Source organism: Penicillium pulvis, assembly GCF_028828015.1.
Source record: "Penicillium pulvis strain IBT 33274 chromosome Unknown contig_7_segment1_segment0, whole genome shotgun sequence".
NCBI classification, from domain to species: Eukaryota; Fungi; Ascomycota; class Eurotiomycetes; order Eurotiales; family Aspergillaceae; genus Penicillium; species Penicillium pulvis.
Genome location: NW_026643079.1, coordinates 3540554 through 3556292, shown reverse-complemented (window position 1 = coordinate 3556292; position 15739 = coordinate 3540554). Strand labels below are relative to the sequence as shown.

The 15739-nt window shown below is 50.1% G+C and overlaps 7 protein-coding genes across 7 annotated transcripts; 5 read left to right on the top strand and 2 right to left on the bottom strand.

Moving 5' to 3' along the window:
* Positions 1 to 1171: 1171 nt before the first annotated feature.
* N7503_009318 (enoyl-CoA hydratase/isomerase family protein) lies at positions 1172 to 2284 on the top strand (the record flags this gene model as incomplete). The annotated part of the gene is made up of 4 exons (XM_057068865.1): positions 1172 to 1500; positions 1554 to 1664; positions 1724 to 2080; positions 2134 to 2284. The coding sequence occupies 4 exons, from the start codon at positions 1172 to 1174 to the stop codon at positions 2282 to 2284; spliced, it is 948 nt and encodes a 315-aa protein (XP_056919720.1).
* Positions 2285 to 2355: 71 nt separating this feature from the next.
* Positions 2356 to 3390, bottom strand: N7503_009317 (presequence translocated-associated motor subunit PAM17). Its single transcript, XM_057068864.1, has 2 exons — positions 2833 to 3390; positions 2356 to 2769 (listed from the first exon to the last, which is right to left on the bottom strand). Exons 1-2 carry the CDS (start codon positions 3352 to 3354, stop codon positions 2593 to 2595), a joined length of 699 nt encoding a protein of 232 aa, XP_056919719.1. The 5' UTR covers positions 3355 to 3390; the 3' UTR covers positions 2356 to 2592.
* Positions 3391 to 4962: 1572 nt separating this feature from the next.
* On the bottom strand, positions 4963 to 6069 carry N7503_009316 (androgen-induced gene 1 family protein; the record flags this gene model as incomplete). Its single annotated transcript, XM_057068863.1, has 6 exons — positions 5919 to 6069; positions 5825 to 5862; positions 5733 to 5756; positions 5473 to 5665; positions 5369 to 5420; positions 4963 to 5309 (listed from the first exon to the last, which is right to left on the bottom strand). The coding sequence occupies exons 1-6, from the start codon at positions 5994 to 5996 to the stop codon at positions 4963 to 4965; spliced, it is 732 nt and encodes a 243-aa protein (XP_056919718.1). The 5' UTR covers positions 5997 to 6069.
* Positions 6070 to 6744: 675 nt separating this feature from the next.
* Positions 6745 to 9367, top strand: N7503_009315 (Zn(II)2Cys6 transcription factor; the record flags this gene model as incomplete). Its single annotated transcript, XM_057068862.1, has 5 exons — positions 6745 to 6806; positions 6879 to 6905; positions 6961 to 8204; positions 8269 to 9227; positions 9281 to 9367. 5 exons carry the CDS (start codon positions 6745 to 6747, stop codon positions 9365 to 9367), a joined length of 2379 nt encoding a protein of 792 aa, XP_056919717.1.
* Positions 9368 to 9771: 404 nt separating this feature from the next.
* Positions 9772 to 10807, top strand: N7503_009314 (uncharacterized protein; the record flags this gene model as incomplete). Its single annotated transcript, XM_057068861.1, has 2 exons — positions 9772 to 9942; positions 10001 to 10807. 2 exons carry the CDS (start codon positions 9772 to 9774, stop codon positions 10805 to 10807), a joined length of 978 nt encoding a protein of 325 aa, XP_056919716.1.
* Positions 10808 to 11450: 643 nt separating this feature from the next.
* On the top strand, positions 11451 to 13364 carry N7503_009313 (Major facilitator superfamily domain general substrate transporter; the record flags this gene model as incomplete). Its single annotated transcript, XM_057068860.1, has 6 exons — positions 11451 to 11585; positions 11676 to 11755; positions 11817 to 11997; positions 12065 to 12613; positions 12832 to 12997; positions 13066 to 13364. The coding sequence occupies 6 exons, from the start codon at positions 11451 to 11453 to the stop codon at positions 13362 to 13364; spliced, it is 1410 nt and encodes a 469-aa protein (XP_056919715.1).
* Positions 13365 to 13723: 359 nt separating this feature from the next.
* Positions 13724 to 15157, top strand: N7503_009312 (PP2C family serine/threonine-protein phosphatase; the record flags this gene model as incomplete). Its single annotated transcript, XM_057068859.1, has 1 exon — positions 13724 to 15157. One exon carries the CDS (start codon positions 13724 to 13726, stop codon positions 15155 to 15157), a length of 1434 nt encoding a protein of 477 aa, XP_056919714.1.
* Positions 15158 to 15739: the final 582 nt, after the last annotated feature.

The following is a 15739-nucleotide window of genomic DNA, read 5'->3' as shown; positions in this document are numbered from 1 at the left end:
TACCCTTGATTGAACGAGGAGTCGAATAGATACGGTTCGTTCTTCTCGGAGATGTACAGCACGGCCCCGAATTGTCACTTGGCGGGTAGGAAAAATGAATATAGTGCTTCGTGAAGCCAGTCTCACCATTCGTCATCATTCGTATTGTTGCTGGCAGGGCTAACATTGTCGGCTGCGCGAGAAGAGTCAGATGGGACCTTCGAGCCGATGAACTTCACACTTGCCTTCACACCTGCCCGTCTTGGCTTTGTAATATCCAATCTGAGCCCTGCCGTTTGTATACTGACTCACGACATTGACGATACACAAGTCCGCGTCTTCAGGAGAATGGTAGATGATGGCCAGGGGAGGGACATCGCAGAGAGAAAGTAATTGATGTACGACTTGAATTGATATGAAGGGAAGATAACTGGTTGTGATTTCCTGGGTTCGGAACGAGATACTTATACCCACAGGAAGAGGGTTTTGAACCCTTCTCTGGTTACTACCAAGTCACGTTGAAGGATGCCTAATACACCAGTGCTTTGCGGTCATTTTTTTCGCATGAGGTGATGTTCAGAAGAGAACATGAGGTCTATATATTGGATTTGGATGATCTTCCCCAATTCCTTCGTTCAATGGCAAACCATGAACCCTCATTGCTGTCACTTTCAAGGCTGGGATAGGGTCAAGGACAAAACACCATGTCAATTGATGGGGGAAAGGAGTAAGAATTTACTTTCCTTTGAAGGATTTTGTGGGTCAATAGCTCAAAAAACTTCAAAGAATCTAGGTATCGCCGCAATAGAGATTTTCATTACTTGAATTTTTAGTTCAGCTCTTCTCAGTCTTTCAAAATTGGTGATGAGCTGTGCCGATCTGTGTGTCTTCTAATTCTACAAGCCTGGTGCGTGAATAAGGGCTATCTTGTGTATGGATCAGACTTGGCTTATGTCCACTTACACCTGCTCTGTATAGTGATATAAGTTGTTTATTCACCAGATCTTCTGTTCATTCGTGTTTCTGTGGTTTTATACGTACCAGTCTATACCCCGCACAAACACCTTCCCCACAGTAAGATGGACCGAGGCTGTCAAGAGCCGAGAACTAAAGAATAATCACCTATAATTATCGACTAATTCCCCATAACCAGTCCAATTTACCCAAATTCAAACTCTTGTTACTGCCCAGTATGATCTTCGATCCCAAATCCTTAGACCTCCCAACTTCTTATGAACATGTCCCAACATCGGGTCATGTCATCGTCAAGCATCATCCACCGGGTGCCCCAACGGTGACTCCCGTCGTTGTGGTTACGCTGAATCGCCCTCAAAATCAGAATGCTTTCACTGGACAAATGGTCTTCGATTTTGAGAAACTATACGCCCTATTTGACGTGGATGAACGTGTCAAGGTCATCGTGCTAACTGGCGCTGGCAAGACCTTCTGCGCTGGTGCAGATCTGGATATTGGCTTTCAAAGACACGTCGGCAAAGAGAGACCGGCAGATCACCGTGATGGGTACGTAACACTCTGGGAGTACGAGTGAATTCCCTTTAGGCTAACCAATCCAGTGGCGGGCGTGTTTCACTCGCGATTCATCACTGCCGCAAGCCCACTATCGCAGCGATGCAAGGATCTGCAGTGGGTGTGGGCATGACCATGACTCTGCCCACTATTATACGGTAAAAATTCCAGTCGTCACGACATGGATATATATCCTAAGCATACTGACTGCGACCAGGATTGCCTACGAGAAAGGAAAATACGGATTTGTATTCGGACGCCGCGGTATCACAATGGAAGCATGCTCATCATATTTCCTGCCTCGTCTGGTCGGTCACTCAAACGCCAGCTACCTCGTCAGTACTGGTGCTGTATTCCCACCCACCGCAAGACACTTCGGAAGCTTGTTCAATGAAATCATGCCAGAAGCATCTCAGGTTCTCCCCCGAGCTCTCGAGCTAGCCACTGAGATTGCCGAGAACGTCAGTCCGACCGCGTCCTATATCAGCCGCGCCATGATGTGGCGCAACGTGGGCTCACCCGAAGGCGCGCATCTGGTCGAATCAAAGTCGATCTTCCACATGTTCGCATCAGCGTACGTATATATTATCTGCTGCAAGTTCAGGTTCAAGTCTGACTATCTTTTAGAGATCAGAAGGAAGGTGTCGCCGCGTTTTTCGAAAAGCGAAAACCTAACTTCCGGGCCAATTTGGATGATGATGTGCCTGCACATGTGCCTTGGTGGACGGAGGTTGATACTGGTAGGGCACCCAAGGCCAGCACTTCGTCAAAGCTGTAGTCGACTCGTACGGTTATCCGACTCTCATAGAGCGAGATCATATATAAGAAGCAAGATCAATAAACCGTAATTGTTTATGTAAATAAGCTTAATTGAACATGGTGCTTGACGGTGCTATCAAAGGTCATTTTCAAATACAAAATATGATGCCCCAGGTCGCCCAGACCGCTAATGAGATCGAATAAAAAGCACAAAACACCAATCCAAATCCAGAGAAAAGAAAGCGACCGGCCTTGGTCCAGAATTTGCGAGTTGCAGGGTCAAGCGTATAGACAAACATGCAAAGGTAATCGTCTCAAAAAGCAAAATCAAGCAATGAAGTTTCGGCGCTTCCGGTTGTACGCCCGCTGGTCCTTCAGCCACTGGCGATATCCTTGCACACTACCGATCTTCTCGCCGTAGTAATCGGGGACAGGGTTGGCAATGGAGTTGGTCGATGGGTCCACACGGAATCGTCGAATGCGATCGAAGAACTCCTTCTCTTTCTATTTGACACGGTATTTCATTAGCAAATCTTATCTTGTCATTACGTAGGCTTTTGAACTCACTGTTGCTACAGAGGGGGTGAACCGACGGTAAACCAAACCCCAGAGTCCGTTGCCGACAATTGGACCCAAGAGCCATCCAGCGGCACCGCAGGCAGCTGTCGCCATTCCCAACACGACGAATGGATCGAGACCCATCACCTGAGCACCGAGAGATTCCAGATCTTGTGAAGACAGAATCTGCACGCCGGCGGTAGTAGACACGAGGCAGGTCGCAACGGAGGATGCGAGGGAGTATCGGCGGCGAGAAGCGCGAAGCTTGAAGAAAGAGTCCCAGTCGAGCTTCACCTCATCTTTACCGGCGGAAGAAGTGGAGTTCATCCGCAGGCCCGGACGGCTCGATACTGTGGGAGTAGGTCGGGCATTTTGTTTGATGGAGAGCTTAGATGCAACGCCCGGGGAGGGACGGACAACGGTCGAGTGGAGACGTGCAAGCTGCTGGGATGTGATCCGCGGGGAGGGGGTGGCGAGGGAGCTAAGGGCAGAGGTGCCCAGTCGACCACCGATTACTGTGCGAGCTGACATGGTGAATATGATCAGGAATGTCAGAAACCGGGGAATTGGATCGGAGACAAGAGATTGCGTTGCTTCCAGCGGAAACCGAAGGTGGAGTTGTGATTATGTAAGCATATGGCCATGGACGAGACAACAGTGTATTCGTGACAATGTGACAAGGAAAAGTAGAGATTCATTAGGGACTCCTTTATCATTTCCTAAGGTATCATAAACATCGGGCAATCACCTAGATAAATCTGTCAAGCGTCTGGAGTCGGAGTGCTTCGCGGATCTCATGCATAGACCGGTCACGTGAAACTTGAGAGTGTGTGTAGTCACGTGTCTGTTTTACTACACGTAAACATGACAGTCAATCAATTATCCTGCTCTACTGGCTTTAGATGATGGTGTAAAGCTTTCGTAGCAGACAGATGGGTCCATGAGCTTCTCAAATCATTTATTCCAGGCGCAAATGGTGAGTTCTAGAACTGACGGAGGGCAGAGCGGGGGCAAATGAAGGTCAATACATATCCCTCGATATATTTCATAACAGGAAGCTGCATTGGAAGAGGATCACGGCCATACTTTCAACCAGTGCTCGCTAGTATAATACTCCACTTTGATTCATATCAATGATGGACAAAGGGTCAACCCCCGAATTGCTAGAGAAGCTGTTATGGACCAAACCGACAGGGATTTCAATATCAGTAGGAATGAGAACCATCGCAGCATTATAGGCTCATGCGGTCAATGTCACCTGGAAAGATATGTTTACCTACGAGCATATATTGTCAAGGCGTTTATTTTTCTGAACGAGGGTCATGGGGGCAGTGCATTCCTGAAGCAGAAGATACGTGAGCACTGCCTGGAGCACAAAGCCGCTCATTGCTGTCCTCAACAAAGCTGCAGACTTCTTGCCTAAGACTTTCACCGGGAAGGTCATTCGTAAACAGCTGCGGATGTTAGAAATGCCCTAACCTTGGAGTTTCAAGTCAAATCCATTAATAGGTTGTGTACCTAACATCTGATCGTTCGTTCTTCAGGGCTCCTGGCTAGTTAAACCAAACAAACTCTATGGATGTCTTCCCATGTGAACTGACTTACTCATCTGCCGGGTAGAATGATCATAGGGTACACAAGAAGTAGGCCCACGAGGCCTGGCTGGCGCCTCCCAGCAAATGTTTTTCCAAGATTGGCAGATCAGTGCAAATTATGTTTATATTGAAATCAAGCACATGTACTTATTGCCATTTGTTGTTCACCTTGAATTATTGTTCAAAACCATAAGTTCAGGTTGACAATTCATGTATGTGCATAAAATCGCCGCTCGCAGACACAAATACTTCGATGAAGAACTACTACATGGAACCCCAAGAAAGACCAAACCTGATGTAAGTCCGAAAGAAGTCCGCTGCAATCCAGACCTGATGATCGCTGCAATGCAAATGCCGTCGTCTATATCTATGAGATAGCATGGCCTTGCGGGTGCTTTGCGTGGGAAACTCAATCAAATCATCGAACTGGGAAATCTCCCGTCGCACCATTCTAATCATACCCGAGAACGGACCCTGAGTGAGGCAGCAGATCTTTGAATGCAATATTTTGCCACATCACTCATACCGAGGTAGCGAAGGCATTTCATAGACCATCCTTTCGTTTGATATTACCTGGACGGGACAGAGGCTGAGTACCAGTCCCAAACCCATTGACTCGACCATACAACCATTGAATCGACACAGTACTCAGCGCCATCACAACAGCACTCAGCGAGAAAAGGCCGACACGGCCCACTGTTGACAGCTGCTCAAAAATAGGGTACGGGTACCATCCATTGTACAGGAAGCACTGCTCCACCCAAAACCAGTACCCAAAGGCAATAGTTCCAGACAATCCCAGAGAAGGGAGGGCAGTGATAGTCCACGGGGGAGATAGGAACAGTAGATCCACTAGCATGACGATAGACGGAATGGCATGGAAGCCAATATCTGCTCAGACTACGTTAGCACGGGGTCAGTGCGAAGCGGGACTTAATGTTTCAACAAACCCGCATGAAGTGGAATGACAGCCCAATCAGGCAACACTAGTCGCTCGTCGATCTGGGGTCTTGATTAGCTCTTCATACAATGACATATGATATTTTTGACTCACAACTCGAAGCCCCCAATAAAGAACACTGATCAGTACCTCCATTGGGGCGCTGCATACCGACAGCAGGTTTTTGATCAGAAACAGGCGCCGGGATAAGGTGATATCTGCCAACAGAGCAACAATAAAAGTCAAAGTAGACAACGTCAACCCAATAACCGTCAAATACTGGAAATGCCAGCCATATGCCTCATTTCTAACTTCATTAGTCATTCTTTTCATCCTGACATGTATCCCCTGTAGAGAACCAAAGTTAAACGTACGCCTTATTCGGATTATCATGCATACTATTGGATTTGTGTTAGTTGGCAGGTATATTTCGGGAAAAATCTGAAAGTAGTGATTGATGACTGACTATTTGAAAGACCAGAGAAAGCTCGCCAGACCGGCCATCTGTGTATGTTAGTTCCATGAGGCTCTGTATTCTGATTGAACCCGGAAAGTCATACATGAACCAGAGCCGAAACGCCCCTGGAAGGGCTAGAGAGCCTTTGCAGCGGGTGCTGTTGAACCAAATTGCCGGCCATGTTGTGAATTGAGTTTCGAGACTCGAGTGTGACCACTCCAGGGTTCTGAGGGTCGGGAGATCAAGGAAACCCAGGGAACCAAGGACACATCGGAGCCAGGCCCCAATGACGATGGCCCATGTGACCGGGATCCCGCGGCATCCCGCATCGGATCTATAGTTAATCCGACATCCGGCTGAGTCAGTCTTATCTTTGGCCTTCCCCACACTTTCTCGCGACTTTCTCGATAGCCATTCCAGAACGTGCTTTTTTCCTTACTGCATGCATATCCTGAACCTCATGGTGTGTGCATGGTGAACGGGTCTTATATTGAAAGTGGGCCCTTACCCTGGATATCTTTAGCTTGTCTTGTCCCGCATCTTGTGATCTTCACGATCGTCATAACTCTATCACTCTTGGAGCTGCACCTGCAGAATACCAAACCCCATTGCTGCAGTCGCAGCGGGATCCTGAAGTCTTTGTTGGGCACATCTCCCTCCCACACCTCGATGTCCCTGTCTACTAGGTGTGGGTGCTTGGTCGACTATCGTTTCGTCGCCACTTGGGGTCAACACAGTTCTGGACGCAAAAAGCGATCCAATCGCGTCCTGTGTGCCCTGTGAAGAGGCCTCGACAGTTTCCTTCAACGCATTTCTTTCTGCTGTTGGATGGAATCTCCTTGGAGACGACCTTCACTCGTTTTATTTGTTTCGGTCTCGTCGTTGCTCTGCTCTGGGGCTGGTCATTGATACATTTCATCTGAGGTGCAATGCCTCGTCCCCGAAGGCCTGGTGCGCCAGAGCCGAAGAGGAGAAGCCGAAAAGGTTGTTGGTATGTATATGTTTGTGAAATCCAAATCCTGCTTCTGCCCTTCGGAGGACTAATTCGATTGTTCCATTATAGGCCGTGCAAAGCACGCAAAGTCAAATGGTAAGCAATCAACATGTTCACGCAACGTGACAATCCCACTAATTGCGAAGCACAGCGGAGAAGAAAAGCCATTATGTCTCAATTGCCAACGACAAGGAGAGGTGTGTGACTATAGCGTCCGCCTCAATTGGGGTGGCCGGACCAAACGAACGTCCGTTGACTCCCCCAGTTCCCAGTCAAGTGGATACGCAGGGACAATTATGTCTTTCTCCGATGCAACGCCAACAAGCAATGTGAACTCTACTTCTATGCCAATGTCAGCAAACAGACATTCAGTGGATGGCTTCGTCAACGTTCACTCTGGTGATTTGGGTTCCCCTGGGGCCATGTCGCCGCCACCACTTGGCATATTTGAGTCGCCCAAGCCGCCAGTAGGACCAGAGGGTGGAAATTCACCAGACCGAGCCGATACTCACTTCCCATCCACCTGGCCGGAACAATCTCCCCTGACATCTCCAGTGTCGTCGGGCCCTCTAGCACATTATCCTTTTGGTTCGGGGTTTCACGGTACTTTCTCAGCGGCTGCTGATCAAGGTGTAGGCCTTCGGTCACTGTCGGCCTTTGCATTTCATTCGAACTCGGTATCACAGCCCGTATCATTTCTTCGAAATACCGTCGATGATTTAAGACATGCATCTAATCACAATGAAGGCTCGCACGGTTCCAATTCCCAGGATGAGCACAGTATGGGATACTCGATCGACGAAATGGTACAGCATAATCACCACTCTCCGGGCATGCCGAATGATGGTGGTATCTCGTCCTTGATGCTCGGGTCGCATGACCCAGTGGCCCGAAGCAATGTGGCTTCGTCTCCTGGGGATAGAATGACGACGTTTGACCAGCCGGCAGAGGCGACATCGAATGATCGCAAAGATGATGATCAAGCTGCACGCGAATCGTTTGCAGCCCAGAGCAGATGGCAAGCTTACCTCACCAGTGTGACGGACAACTATGGATTTGATTCCGGGCGGCCAGATCGTGATGTAGCATTAAATAACGACCATGCCGCAATTGATGTCAATTCGTCCTTCGGTCTGACTGGCACACGGGGGCACTCCGAAGATGGGTCACCCAAAGGCTATTGCACGCCGTCTGAACTCCAGAACACCGATCTCAGTGGGTATTATGTCGTGCCGGTGCCAATCAACATCCCAAGATATCTTTCTCCGCTGCCATCATCTTTGCTGGGTAATCCGATCAATCTGATGTACTTTCATCACTTCATCAATCATACGTCTCGAATGTTAGTCCCTCATGACTGTGACAATAACCCGTTCACGTCAGTCCTGCCCTCAAGTAAGTTTCTCATACTGAATTATTCGATGACTTTGTGTAGTTCTAAACTGACAAATGGTATCAGTGGCGATTGGCGACCCCAATTTGCTCAATTTGTTGTTGGCGTACTCAGCCAGTCATCGTGCGCGGTATTTAGGGCATCCCGAACCGGCCAATCGAATTGCGCACTGGGTAAGTGATGTCTTTCCAACTCTGCGTGTGGCATTGGAAGCATCCCATGAGGAAATTACCGATAGTCACTTAGCTACCGCAATTCTGCTCTTGTCCTTGAAAATTGTGTCCCCAGGAACATTCGAAGTTCCCATCACATGGCAGAGTCATCTCAAACTTGCCCGGGAGTTATTCATTGCGCGGAGTGATCGACTCGGTCGGTCTGGTAATCGAATTGGCGCATTCTTTGCCCGTTGGTTGGGGTACATCGACACCGTTGGTGCATTGTCCTGTCGTCAAGCCGGTCGACCGCTAATGCTGTATCATTCTGTTCTTGAGGCCTGTTCGAATCCAGAGAGCTATGACGAGTCTAGCGTGGACTGCTTCACAGGATTTACTCCTCGTACTGGATTGTTCCTCATCCGCCTGGCAAAGCTGGTCCAGGAATGTGATAATCAGCGTTTTGACGAGCTGGGCAACTTCCGCCGGGGATGGCACCCATCTGCGGACATGGTCCTTCAAGCTCAAGCCGTGCTAGGAGATCTAGATGCACTAACGGATCATGCCCATGCTGACCCGGATCACCACCAGGGACTCGAGGCCCAGGATATGATGGCAACGGAAGAGGCCTTCCGATGTGCTGGTCTCATTCATCTTCATCGCCGTGTGCTTGGGTCTTCAACAGATTCGTTCCCGGTTAAAGAGGCCCTTCGACAGCTGATTGATGCACTCGGACGTATGAGACTCGGTGCCTCAACCGAGGTTTGTTCGTTGCTTCCGTTGTTCACGGCGGGTTGCGAGTCTCGGGACCCATCGCAACAGGCCAGAATCCTAAACCGGTTCCTGGTGTTAGAGAAATCAGGGATGAAACAGGTAATATTTGCGGGCTGACTGTTTATCCTCCTTTTGCTGACTTTGATTTTCAGATTCAAGATGCTCGCCAGTTAATGCAGCGGTGTTGGGAAGAAAACCTTCCCTGGGTTGCGTTGGCCGGCGGAGAGTTCTTCGGATAGATATGCGAAAATCAGGTGCCACCTTTGAACTGGACAGCAATCATGCCTTTCATATATGATCTTGCATACATCTTTAACAAGAATTGCTCCGCTTCTTGCACCTATCAATCACGCAAATTTCAATGCTTTTCTGATCTGTCAATCCTTTTGCGACTCATCTACTTTGATCATATTGTACCTATTGCCGCTGTCCTTAGATTCATGTCCACAAACGTTATGCTGTTCTTTGAATTGAAGTATGGATATCCACTGTTACTCCAGTCCCGGCGTGTTCGACAAACCTTTCCTCCCATTCCTTCTATCCCTCCCTTCACCCATCTTGCGGTCGTCTACAAATCTGCCTACCACCAGATCCTACTTTCATTTGTCTGATACCCGCACATCACAACGCCATTATCGTCATCATGCCCCTTACCCCGTACGACACCAGTGCCTGGCCCGTTATCCACTGGATGGCTGGATTTGGTCCCATAGGTGATGCCGAGGATGTCCCGCCTTACCCCCCTCCTCCACCTCCTCCATCTCCTGCTCCTCCTGCCTCTCCTGCCTCTCCTGCTTCTCCTTCTTCTAGCAAGGTTAGTAAAGATCAGATCACCACCTCCATCTCATTCCAAGTCATTGACTAGTATTCAGAGCACTCGCATTCAAACTCCGACTCGGAACCGGTCAGGCCTTACTCCGGGACTTGCAGGTCTGGGTCTGGATGATGGCCTTCCTCTTCACCAGCAAAGGATTGTGCGGGAACGCCGCCGCCGCCTGCCGCCACTGCGCCGCTGGGCCCCAGGGCCTTGGGCCAGGCCGAGCAACCAGCTGGGACCCGGGCAGCCTACCCGCGAGGATGCCCTCGACCTTCCCCGCGCCTCGGATCTGAACCTGCAGTATGGAGTACCCATGACACTGGGTCGAAATGATGACGACGTTTACCGTACCGTCGCGATTGAGGGCATGCCTAACAACTATGGTGCAACCCGTATCTTATCTCTCATCCGAGGAGGCGGGGTCTATTCTTTCCATCTCGACCCCACACCTAGGAGGTCCTGGATGACTGCATTGATCGTCTTCGTCACGGAGAGCGGTGCCGACGCCTTCATTGAGTATTCGCGGGGCAGCCACTTCGCCCTCACCTCAGGCGGTGCCCAGGCGATGAAGCTCGCCAATCCCACTTATCCCATGCCGCTCCCTTTGCTTGAATGCCCAATGACAAGATGCCTGGTGATTCGCAACGGCCTGCACCGTATTGCCCAGTCGAGGCTTGCCAACTGGCCCAATGCTGGCAATCTAATTGCAGCTAAAACGCACACTGGGGTCTCTGGAGAGCGAGTCCTCCAGTTTTTCTCGGTGAGAGCTGCCAACTGGGTCTTCCGCCGGCTTTCCGAGTGCGAAGAGTTCAACTCGACGACCCTGGACTTTGCCCCGGATCCTGCCGCCGCCGCCATGTGAGCTCGATATATGCCGGGTCAAAATTAGGGATCATATCCTGGGATGTATGTTTGTTCTGTCGTGGGCGCCTTGGTGAGGTCGGCCCGTAGGCGGGGCGGAGTGGATGTGCCCTGGAGAAGTTGGGGCGACGTCCCCGCAAAATCGCGGAGACGTCGCCCCAACTTCTCCACAGTCTCCACGATAGATAGAAGAGAATTGGCGGTTCCAGTGCCTTTTCATTGCTCCCATCTTTTTCCAAATGGCGTAGCCCCCCATCACAGTAGCTCTATGTATCTACCCCTCGGTTTCCCGTCTCTATAGGGAATTGCAGCCCCGAGGCCCCAATCGGGTATCTCTCGATGAAGATCGCGGCCAGTGCCGATCTCTGGGGATACCATTGGCACCCCCTGCAAGTAAATGCGGAGTCAATCCCAATGATTGGACAGGCCAATTTCAAGACCCTTACTCACGTTGCACAAGCGCTTACAACGTGCAGATTCACTTGTCCTCTCGTTTAGGCTCCGCTAGTTCGTTTATTCCCCGCTCCGCTTGTCCACTCACCACTTCGTGATTTCTCCTCTCCTTTCTTTTGATTCCTCTTTCAGTTGTGTCCCGCATACTGCAGGATCTTGAGCAAGGATAACTGCAACTGCCGTGTAACTCCATGGCTACCGAGGTCGTGGATGTTGACAAGGGAGCCCGTTTAGACCCGGAGATGCCTTTGGATGTCAAATCGGACAGATTGGCGAACTTGGAAGACCCCGATGAGGGACTCAGTGATGAAGAACGGGCCAAGATTGTAATTTTATCTCTGCCATCCCCTGACATGTGCTATGCATTGATTCATGCAATGCCGATCCTGTCTCAAACTAACTATACATGCATGTAGGACCGTAAGCTTCTTTGGAAGCTTGACCTTCGTCTTCTTCCATGGCTGAGTCTATTATATCTAGCCTCCTTCCTCGATCGGTATGTCGTTTGATTCACAAAGTCATCTAGCTACCAGAATATCTGCGCTGACATGGAAAAGTACCAACATCGGCAATGCCAAGATCGACGGCCTTAGCAAGCAACTGGGTATGACAGCGAACCAGTACAACGCCACCCTGACCATCTTTTTCGTCTCATACTCCGTTTTTGAGCCCGCCACAAACGTGCTCCTTAAACGATTACGACCAAGCATCTTTATTCCTTCTATCATGATTGGCTGGGTAAGTAATGAACTATATTCTTCAGGTCAAACCTTTACTTCTGTCTCTAATTTATAGTCATATCCAGGGAATTTGCATGACCCTTATGGGTACAGTGCATAACTACAGCGGACTGATGGCAGTGCGGTGGTTTCTTGGTCTCACGGAAGCCGGCTTATTCCCAGGCATAGGCTACTTCCTTTCTTGCTGGTATCGGCGCGAAGAGTTTGGCGTACGAATGGCCATTTTCTTCTCAGCTGCCGCCCTTGCTGGTTCCTTCGGTGGACTTTTAGCAGCCGCCATCGCCAACATGGACGGAGTCGGAGGCAAAGCCGGTTGGGCGTGGATCTTCATCCTAGAAGGACTGGCAACCGTCGTTATTGGCGTGGCCTCCTTCTGGTGTGTCTACGATTTCCCCGACCAGGCCCGATTCCTGTCCGAGAAGGATCGGGCCCGTGTGGTTCGCCGACTCGCCCTGGATGCGCAGTCGAGCGCCGAGCACGAGGAGTTCAAGATGTCCTACTTCTGGGCTAGCGTCAAGGACTGGAAGACCTGGACGGGTGCGATAGTGTACATGGGAGCTGACGGATCGCTGTATGCCTTCTCACTGTTTGTGCCAACAATCATCAGCGAACTAGTAAGTGATAACCAGTTGCTCGAGCTCAGAGGAAAGGCCGTTGCTGACTTGACTTAGGGTAACTTCTATCATCCAGTCTGAGGTAACTTCTAGAGTACACAACTAACTTTTTTCAGGCTACAGCTCAATTCGTGCTCAGTTACTGAGCGTTCCCCCTTTACGCTGCTGCTGCCATTTTGACCGTTACGGTTGGCTTCATTGCTGATCGTACGCGCCAGCGGGGTTTGTGCAACATCGCCACCTCGATCCTCGGTATCGTGGGATTTTCCATGCTCCTGGGATGTCAGTCTGCTGGGGCACGCTATGCAGGGACATTTCTCGGGGCGATGGGTATCTATCCCGCAATCGCCAACACGATCTCCTGGTCGAGCAACAACATCGAGGGTATGTGGTGACAGATAGTTCCTCTACTTGTTTCTATTGCTCGAACCGACTAACCGATATCTGTTTAGGGGTGTATAAGCGCGGCGTATCGCTAGGATTTATCATCGGCTGGGGCAATCTGAACGGTATTGTTTCCTCCAATATCTACCGTGAAGCAGATGCCCCCCGATTTTATCCTGGACATGGCACTGTGCTCGCCTACCTCGTGGTGTTTCTCTTTGGGGGCTCGATCGTCCAGTACGTCCTGCTCCGCCGGGAGAATGCCAAGCGTCGGCGCGGTGAGCGAGATCACTGGATCGAAGGCCTTGATCAGAATGAGATCGAGTTGCTAGGTGATAAGCGGCCCGATTTTATGTACACTCTGTGAGATGTCCAACTGAAAAACGACGGGGCGGGCAAACCAGGAAATGCAAGTGTATCGCAATGTGAGGATATCTAACGTCGGACTAATTGATGCCCATTTTCATTTTCTACATCCATATCGTAGCTCCATTCCAATAAACGTCTCTGCTGAGGACAAACGCTTGATATCGTTTGCACGGTCATGTGACATTTTCAATGTTTTAGTCAAGACTCAAGACCAGACTTGCCCCTTGCTTCTTGTCTGTGCTGTTTTAGTACAATCTCCAAGAAATCACTTGGAGTCCTCCAATCTCCTAGGACTCTGGAACTTAGAAAGACAAGGACCCGTTTTCCCGAGCTGTTTTCTTTCACCCCCTGACTTACATGTTCTCCTCGATCTCATTGGGCGCTCGGGCTCGACCACGTCTAGGTCGTGTGACCACCGCCAGATGTTTCTCTTCAACAAAGACAGCTTCGTCACATTGGGCTAGAAATGCTGTGGTTGGAGGTCTCATCAGTGGCCCGGGTCTATGGTGGGCAACTTCTAGTCGCAATGATGTGCCTGAAGTGTCGGGTGTGTCTGATGTACCGCGGCTAGACACGCCACCCACCGATCATTTGACGTTCGGGCCGGGCCTTTCACCAGACCAGGTGACCCAGGTTATCTCACAACACGCATTTTCGCTTCCAGTTACTGGCATTGCTGGTGTTCATAGATACGATGGCACTCAATGGGCATCTAATAGCCCCTGTGAGGATCGCTTACTCCATGGTCAATTTCCTTCGCCGTGGAATGACGGCAAGCAGTGGATGGCCTGGGCAGTGTTTGATGGACATGCAGGGTGGCAAACAGCAGAATTATTGAAACACCAACTGCTCCCTTACGTACGACGCAGTCTAGACCAGGTCCGATCGGATGGATCAGTCCCGCCAGAACGGGTCCAAGAGGCTCTTGTCAAAGGGTTTTTGAATCTTGACGCCTCTATTTTCAAGACAGCCGAGGATGCATCTCGCAGCGAAGAACCACTGCAAGACAGAGCCCAGAAGATGGAACCCGCGTATGCAGGTTCGTGCGCTCTGCTCTCTATCTTGGACCCTACTACGAGTACGTTGCATGTTGCATGCACCGGCGATTCTAGAGCTGTGCTGGGCCAACAAAGACCAGACGGCACCTGGGAGACGATTCCTTTGTCGGTGGATCAAAGCGGCAGTAATCAAGAGGAGATTGCTAGGCTGCAGCAAGAGCACCCAGGGGAAGAGAACATCATCAAAGGCGGACGTGTACTGGGCATTATGGTGTCCCGAGCATTTGGAGATAGTCGGTGGAAGTGGCCCTTGGATTTTCAGAAAGAGATGCAGCAGCGATTCTACGGACCGGCCCCTTTGACGCCTAGGTACGATGTTCGGACGCCACCATATCTGACTGCCGAGCCTGTGGTGACTAGTACAAAGATCGACCCTAGTAGACCTTCCTTCTTGATCATGGCCAGCGATGGATTATGGGATAATCTATCCAGTGAGCAGGCGGTGGGTTTGATGGGCAAATGGCTCGGTTCGGAGAAGCAGAGCCCGCCAACGCTGACAGCAACCCCTGCACCGCAGGATTTTGTCTTTGGGAAGGGAGTAGAGGAGAAATTTTTGGAGGAGCGGACGACCGTCCAAGATGATAATGCTGCCGTTCATTTGACTCGCAATTCTCTTGGTGGAAACCAGCATGAGCTGATTGCGGGACGACTGGCTTTCAATTCTCCATTCTCTCGGTATGCGCGGGATGATATAACGGTGCAGGTTGTTTTCTTCCATGATTTCCAGCGATAGATGTAAACTGTTATCAGTGCTTATCATGGAGAGGTAAACCTGACGTATGCCAATCCGTCAGCTTACAGTACAGCTACCATGTCTAGACTCTCCTGTACTTCTAGGATAGATTCTATTCCAGACCCTTCTGCATATACCCTCGTTTCAGGAAATCAGGATACTCCACGGAGCAGTCCACTCCGTTGTGGATGATCTAGATTAGCTTGGGCACAATAATCTGAATCATAGCCACAACGGAGAAACCACGGGCGATCTATAGCACTAAGTATTCTCTGCATGGGCAGCACGGGTGAGGCGCCCAATGGGCCAAAACTCTGAGAACCAATGATCCAGCGGTGACGCAAACTCTATCTACATACAAACTTGGGCTTTTGATCTCTCTCGGGCCCCCCTGAGAGCACGAAAATCGGTCATTGGTTAAGCCTATGCGGGATTATTTTGCATGATTCCCCAATGATCATCATGCAAGTCCCGAGGCATAACCTTTTTGCATTGGGCACATTGTGCAGGCAAACTTGAAAAATGGAGGGGTGGTGGGGTTCCCTGCTGCGCAACTGTACTGTACAGAAACGGGACATCAAC

What these genes read in the sequence shown, in the direction of transcription:
- N7503_009317 (XM_057068864.1), bottom strand. Translation starts at nt 3,354, where the DNA reads ATGTCAGCTCGCACAGTAATCGGTGGTCGACTGGGCACCTCTGCCCTT. An exon ending in TCACCCCCTCTGTAGCAACA is followed by an intron (nt 2,770 to 2,832) that starts GTGAGTTCAAAA and finishes CGTGTCAAATAG; the next exon opens with AAAGAGAAGGAGTTCTTCGA.